Below are 7,534 nucleotides of genomic sequence, written 5' to 3'. Positions count from 1 at the left end.
CCGACTAGATCTCCCTCCCCCATTAGCCCATTTTACTGTTGAGGAAACTGAGTCTCTTTGTGGAGGGGATGCACAGAGGGTAGGGAGTTCTCTTCTAATTTGCTAAACAAAGCCAAGAATTCTCTCTGTGGTGAAGATGTGTGTGTGTGTGTGTGTGTGTGTGTGTGTGTGTGTATCTATCTATCTATCTAATTTTTTCTCCAAAGATTGCCCCTCCCCGACCTCTGCAGTACGTGTAGGTGAGTGTTGAGCCACAGGCCTTCCAGAAATGAGTGACAGCGGGAACCTATCCCCCTGGGAGACGCGTGCAGAATGACCAAAGGGATGGATAGGGAGTGTGGGTAGGAGGATGCATACCTGTCTCTTAAGAGGTTGGGGTGGAATCCGTCGCATCTCCCCTACCCACCCCCGTTCCCAGCAGCCTTCAGTCCTTCCGCGCTTTCTCTCCGCTGGTAGTGCCCAAGGTACTCATCTCCTTAATTCCACCCGGGGCCTAGGATGAGTTTGGGGCAAGGCTGGAGTCTGAAAACCGCAGAGCTGCAGCTGTGAAAGCTTCCCCCAGTGGCCCGCAGCCCCAGGGTGACAATATGTAAAGCAGCTAGCGGGGCGGGGCCTGCGTGCGATGCAAATGAGGGGGCGTGCCATCCCTGGGCTCCTCCTCCCACCCCCCGCAGCTGGGGCCAGCGGTGCCGAGCGCAGCTGGACGAGTGGTGGCAGCTGGGCGAGTGACAGCCGCAGCTAGGCGCGCTAGGCAGCCAGAGCGGCGCAGGGACGCGCCCCGGCCCCGCGGCAGCAGCGGCCGCCTTCCCCGCAACTCCCAGCCGCAGCCGGAGCCCCACGCCCCGGGCTATCCATCGTGGGCTCCCGCGCCCCGCGCGCAAGATGGCTGACCCGGCTGCGGGGCCGCCGCCGGCCGAGGGCGAGGAGAGCACCGTGCGCTTCGCCCGCAAAGGCGCCCTTCGGCAGAAGAACGTGCACGAGGTGAAGAACCACAAATTCACCGCCCGCTTCTTCAAGCAACCCACCTTCTGCAGCCACTGCACCGACTTCATCTGGTGAGGGCGCGCGCAGGGCGCCTTCTCGGTCCGAGGGCAGCACCGCGCATGGGGACCCCCTGCGACCCCGGAGGGACAAGCAGCCCAGCCGACCCTGTGTCCCGGTTATCCCACTTTCACCCTCTGGCCAGGACTCCCCGGTGGCCAGCCTCTGCCCGGGCTCCAGACGGCCGGCCGCCGGGCGCCTGCTGCCCTCTCCCTGCTGCCTCCGGAGCGCCCGGGGGCCGCTCAGAGCTTGGGGTCTGTTCCTTCGCGGGATTGCCCTCTCGCCCTGGGTTCCCTATCCCGTTGCCTCCTTCCGGGCTGCACCTCCACCCCTCCTTTCCGGGGCAAGATAGAGCCCTGAGCAGCCTCTATCTCCCTGCTGGCTTGGGGCATCCTTTCCTTCTCCGGTGTCTCCAGCCTGGGGCTGCTCCCTGTGCTATCTCTCGTTGCCTTGCGTGTCCCCAAGGGCCTGGGTTCCCCTTTCCACTTCCTAGACCTCCCCCTCTCATCCCTGCGGGCTACTTTCTCCCCGCTGCCCTTTTAGTTATGGGGAGCCCATTTTCCCTTCCCAGGGCCACTGGGAACACCGCCAACGCGGGGACTCTCATCTTCGCGTTCCTCGTGCCTTTATCTCTTCTCTTTTCCCGAGGTACTCGGGTATCTCTGGGAGCAGATCTCCCGCCTACCCTCCGCTTCCTCCGCCCCACCATGGAAACGCCACCTGGTGGTCGCAGCCTCCTGTCTTCTGCTTTCTGAGGGGAGGTGGAGGATACCATCGAGCTCCCCTCCCCCCTCCGTGTCTCCTTCAAAGGCGGAAGACTCGGGGCACTGGTCTGTGGTTGGGAGATTGCACCTGGGGTAGAGGGGCAGGGGAAAGGGGGGTGACCTTGGTGGCTGGGTTCCTTCAGCTGCCTGATTTGCTTCCTTCTGCCTTTGCAGGGGCTTCGGGAAGCAAGGATTCCAGTGCCAAGGTAGGCTGTGGGGCTCTGGGGATGCTTTTTTAAAGAAGAGATTGTGAAAAGGACTTTCTAGAAATGACTTAGTTAGGCAGAGAGTGAAGGAATCACGTTTTTCAGAGAGACTTCCCAAGCCAGGGTTCATCACCACGGAAGGGTCCTTTTAATGGGCATATTTATATGTAGCAGGTGATGTTCCATCAGGAAAGGCCAGTGGTGCTGGGAGGCCTTACCTGCAAAGGAGTGTACCCACCCCCCCTTCTTCCTTCTCAGTACCAGAAGATTTAAAGTGAGTTTCTTGAACCTACCCTGCCTGGAGGACCCCTCCTCCCTAATTGTGGCCCACTTGCCCTTCCTCATCTGACAGAGTGAGGTTCTGCCTTTTTTCCTCCCACACAGAAGTCTCTGCAGGTCGCTGCCACCTCTGCAGATGTAGTCCCATAGAATGGTGATGGCGATTGTCCTCTGGGTCTCCTGAAAGAGGTGGTTCCAGATGGGATGCCTCTCAGATCTTGGTTTAAGTTGCCTTTTCTATCTTCTGGCTAGATATGGAAGGGCTCCAAGTGGGTCCTTGCATCCGGTATGAGATCCTTGATCCAAGCTAAGGAGGCCCAACCTGACCGTGTCTTTTAATCGTGTACCAGGTGGCCTCAGTGGTCTCTGGCTGCAAATTTGCTCTCCAGGGCCAAATCACCTGTTGCTGTGTTGAGCCCCTAGGGTGTCAAATATGTTTTAGAATTTATTTTTTTTATTTAAAAATTGTTATTGTATTTTTTCATTCCCATTTAGCCCTGCTATGCCCCCCTGCTGCCCCCACCCCACATTTTTAAAATTTAGTGTGAACATTTTGGAACTGGGAGATTTCACATACATGTCTGAATTTCCACCTTCAAGTAGGCTGAGAATTGGCCCTACTTTCTAGTTAGAACAGTCATTTGGAGGTGATAGTGGCTGTTTGCACAGAGGGTTGTACACTCACCACTTTGTCTCCATCAACCATGCAGGCTTCAGCCATTGCTGGCCTCTGCAGGCATTTGAGTTGGTAACTTCTGGTTTGGAAGGACAACCCTCCTCTCCCAAATTTTAGGCTAGGTTGGTTGAATTCGATGAGGAATGTCACATTTCTGAGGTGTGTTTTAGGGGCACATTCACTGCCCTGGTGAGCTGGTTTTACACCAGGAGAAGAAAGCATTTAAGTGTTAAAGAGCCAGAGATGTGACTTAGCTCTGATTGACAGTTCTGTTGTAGCACCTCCACCCTCCAGGAAAAAGTAAAGTGAGTGGCATTCACAGTTGCACAGAATGCTGTCTTCTGAGACTCCTGTGTCCTCTCCCCTGGGATCTGGGGCATGGCCAGCTCAGCCCCAACCCTTGTAGACCCACCAAGCCTCTCTGACAAGACTGAAACCTCCAGTTTCACACACTGCACTTGAGGACTTCCTCAATCCCAACACTGAGGTACTGGTGCAAACATCAACCATGCAGTTGGGTTGTTTCCTAGAACTTTGACCCCTCAAGCAAAATACCCATGGTGTGTTGGTGCCAGAATGCGTAGAAGATCTTTGGGGTTACTGTTCATTTCCATGAGTTGGTTTCTGTCTTTGTCTCATGCTGAGGTCATGGGTGACTTTGGAACATTTTTACTGCTACTATCCTGTCCTGCCTGCTCTGTAGTTATTAATCATTGGGAAGGTCACTTTAGAATGTGCAGGTGATGACACATCTGAAGCAGGATAAAATGGAAGTTTCTGGTGTGGTGAGAGTGAAGGAAAATTAAGGTTTCTAATGAAATATGGCTGTTTTTGAGTAAGAGTGCCTATTTTTTATTTTCATTGCCCGTTTTTTGTCCTCTCCCTCAGAAGCAGCATAGGGTAATGGGCATGCGCACAGGCTGTCTGTCAGGCAGGTCACTGTGAATTTGAATCCCAACCATGTTATTTAGCCTATTTGTTCCTCGGGTTCTTCATCTACAGAATGAGTCCAATAACAGTATCTACCTTAAAAAGTTGCTGAGTTTGAATCCCAACCATGTTATTTAGCCTATTTGTACCTCGGGTTCTTCATCTACAAAATGAGCCCAATAACAGTATCTACCTTAAAAAGTTGCTACTCAAAATAGTTACAATACATAAGACACTTGAAGTAGAGCTTAGACATAGTAAGCAGTTGGAAAATGTCAGCTTTTATGGTTGTTCCCAAATGACCCCAATGGTGGGGCAGCTGGTGTGAGAGAAGACTGGCTCTGCAGGGGTTGCTTTGTTATGGGACCAGCATGCCACGTGAGCATCAGAATGCAGGTGTGAGCATCTGGTGGCCTTGTGTCACTATTTTGGCAGTGTATTTCATTTGGGCTGGAGACAGAAGAAGCCAGAGAGGGGCTAGGGCCAATTGGCAGCCCATGAAATTGAGATGCTTAGGATGGGGACATCCAGGAAGGAGGAAGATTATTCTCAGATATGCTCAGAGTTACCTGGGACTAACTTTGCAAACTATAGAGGAGTTCCTTATCTGAGTATTTTTCAGTTCCATGTGTTTTCTTTCAAAGTCAACCTAATTAAAATGGGATCGACAATTTATAGAAAAAACATACAATTTTATTCTCACCCTAACTTAGGAGAGAGTCAGGAGAGTTTGTTCTGAAGTCAGGAGACCAGAGCCCAGGGCCCTAGGTTACTTTCAGTTTTCCTCTCCGCCATCTCAGGACTGACAGTGATCTCATGGTACAAGCAGATGCTAGACTATCCAGTCATCACATCCAATTTTAGTCAGCTGGAAAGGGTAAAGAAAGGCATGGTCACCATGGAAGTTGCCATAAGATACTTCTGCCTCTGTGCTTTTAGCTAGAACTTAATGACGTATCCACCTCATGCTGCAGAGGAGTAAGTAGCCATGTTCCCTGCTAAAAGCAAGGGTGTGTATGTGAGTGGGCCATTCCATTTCAAAAGTAGAAGGGGAGAGAGGATATAGTCTCTTGTTTTTGGCTGGGGTGTGTGTAGGATAATCATAAGGCAAGGAAACTCCTGAAACCTCTATGCTCCATTGTGCTGTTATGGAAACTGGGGATGCTGGGATGGGGTGAGAAGATGGATGCCAAGTCCATTAACCAATGGAAGTTATGGATTTCTGCATTTTCAGGGAAGCTTAAGAACAGATTTTCTTGCTTTTGTACCATGAGAGGATAAAATTTTGGATAGACTGCCACGTAATTTCTCCCTTAAACATAATTTAAGGGTGTTTCTGGTGACAGGACTGGGGCTCAGAATCTTTACTATGAATGTGTTTCATTTCTGGAGTAGAAGTGGGACCCTTCAGATAAACAAAGCAGAGTTCTCTCTAGGGCATTCTTTAGAGGAGCCTAGAAGCTACATTTGTACTTCATTGTAATTAAGATGAGCTGTTGGGTGGAATTAGACTCTTACTCCAATAAATTTTTGCACTTTGGAGAAGAGGGAATTTGTTTTTAAAGGACGTCACTTCAGCCCTGGCTGGTGTGGCTCAGTTAGGTAGAGTGTTGTCGCATAGTCCAAAAGGCTGTGAGTGGTGTCCCCGATCAGGATGCATATGAGAAAGCAGCCAATCAATGTTCCTCTCTCACATAGATGCTTCTCTCTTTCTCTGTCTCTCAAAGCAATGAAAAAGAAATGTCCTTGGGTGAGGGTTAAAAAAACAAGAAGACCTAAAAAGGCAGTCACTTCAGTAGAAATAAGGAGGTAATAAAATATAGAGATTCAAGATTCAGTAATGGTAGCATGGGGTTGGAGTGAGATGGAACTGGGTTGAATCTCTGCTGTGCTACCTACTTATTGTGTGGCCTTGGGCAAGTCATCTGCCTGTAGGGGCCTCAGTTTTCTTATCTGTAATGTGAGGCTAGTAATACCTACCTTATAGGGTTATGGTGAGGAGTTCTGAGGTGATGCAAGAGAAATATTGACCCTAAGTGGCAATGACTCCAAGTGAGATGATCATTATTACTTAATTAGCTGCAGGAAACCATGGAACACAGTTAATTCTGGAACTCATTAAATGACTGTGCCTCTTTTGTGTATGTAGATGGGTTTTCTTCTCAGGTATGTTTCTTCATAGGCTTTGGGTGACACCAGGGAGTGCACAGCTCAGTGCCTGGGCCCAGACAGCCAGGCTTCTTAAGTGTCTTTTCTCACCCCCGGCCTTGTGAGAAAGATCTAGCTTCCCATGGACTCTGTAGAAAAACCCAGTGCGCTAACTTTATGACTATGAAGACATTGATGATTATGAGTAAACCAGCTCTTGCCTTTTCTGTGTAGACTAGAAAAGATGTTTTTAAGTTTTCTAATAGAAATTATTCTTAAAAACCTCCAAATATTGCATGAACCCAACCATTGCTGTTCATCAACATCTGCCCTATAGAATCCAAGTCATTTTTGTCTGTAGTTAACATATGCAGATTAGAATATACACTTTTTTAAAAACATCCATTCAAGATTAATCAAAAGTTAATCTTTTATTTTTGGTGTTGTTTTTTGTATGAACTTATATGATATGCTGCAAGCCAGGTTGAATTTTCTCAGTAAAATCCTAAAGAGGGCATGTATGCACGTGTGTGTGCATGCATGCAGTCACCACATGACGTTGCATGTTATTGGTACATCTTTTTAAAAAAATATATTTTATTCATTTATTTTTTTTAGAGGGGAAGGGAAGGAGAGAGGGAGAGAAATATCAATGTATGGTTGCCTCTTGTGTGTCCCCCACTGGGAACTGGCTTGTAACCCAGGCATGTGCCCTGACTGGGAATCGAACCTCGATCATCTGGTGCGCAGAACCGCGCTCAATCCACTGAGCTACTCCAGCCAGGGCATGGTACTTCTTTAATAATTCTACTTCTCTCCCTTCTAGAAGCAGATCCCAGAGACCTGTGAGTGGAACTCCACTCACCTTTTGGCTTATTCTGAGGGTGTCCTGGGGGTTCTATGTGGATAGAAGACAGAGGCTTTTGGACTTTGTGTTGGATGGTTTGACTTTTTAATATATTAAAAAGCCATATTTTCATACACTAAAGAGACATTTGGATTTTCCTGTCAGTCATATTGTTGATGGTTCTATTTTGGGAGGTGGTTACTGGGTTGTTTTTATGGTTCTGACAATAAGGGTATCTCTTTTCAGAGCATCCTTAGATGCAGAAGACCATGGGACTTCTTTTTCCTTTGAAAGCATCCTCCCCTCCTTTGCTCCCTCTCTGCTGCTGTCATGGATCCAGTCCATGGTTTTGAGCATGTGCTGCAATGCTGGGGAAGGATTTTTGGTTTGGAGAGAAAAAGGCATTGGTTTAGATTTTGGCTTCTTGTTATGGGACCTCAATCATGTTACTTAAACTCTCTGAGCTTTGTGTCTTCAGAGGTAAGTGATAATAATAAAGTATTTCCTTTATAGGGTCAAGTGTTTCCTTAGCACCTGACTTAGAGGGAGTACTTGATAAACAGCTTCTATTTCCATTACTTCTAGGGCTGGGCACTGCCTTGCCCTTACCGAGTCGATAATCTTGTTGAGGAAGCAAGAGGAA

General features: G+C 48.7%; 1 protein-coding gene across 2 annotated transcripts in view; it reads left to right on the top strand.

Annotated features, from left to right (window-relative positions):
* The first annotated feature begins 677 nt into the window (after nucleotides 1-677).
* PRKCB (protein kinase C beta) overlaps nucleotides 678-7,534 on the top strand; it is a 347,363-nt gene continuing 340,506 nt past the window's right edge. For both annotated transcript variants that reach the window (XM_037070671.1, XM_037070670.1), the window contains exons 1-2: nucleotides 678-1,055; nucleotides 1,980-2,011. In XM_037070671.1, coding sequence (XP_036926566.1) covers nucleotides 883-1,055; nucleotides 1,980-2,011 — 205 coding nt within the window. In that variant the 5' untranslated portion in view covers nucleotides 678-882. The remainder of the gene's footprint in view (nucleotides 1,056-1,979; nucleotides 2,012-7,534) is intronic.

Source organism: Sturnira hondurensis, unplaced genomic scaffold, assembly GCF_014824575.4.
Source record: "Sturnira hondurensis isolate 20B ecotype Veracruz unplaced genomic scaffold, ASM1482457v3 Scaffold0018877, whole genome shotgun sequence".
In the NCBI taxonomy this organism is placed as follows: Eukaryota; Metazoa; Chordata; class Mammalia; order Chiroptera; family Phyllostomidae; genus Sturnira; species Sturnira hondurensis.
The sequence above is the reverse complement of the archived record's forward strand: the minus strand, read 5'-3'. Positions and strand labels throughout refer to the sequence as shown.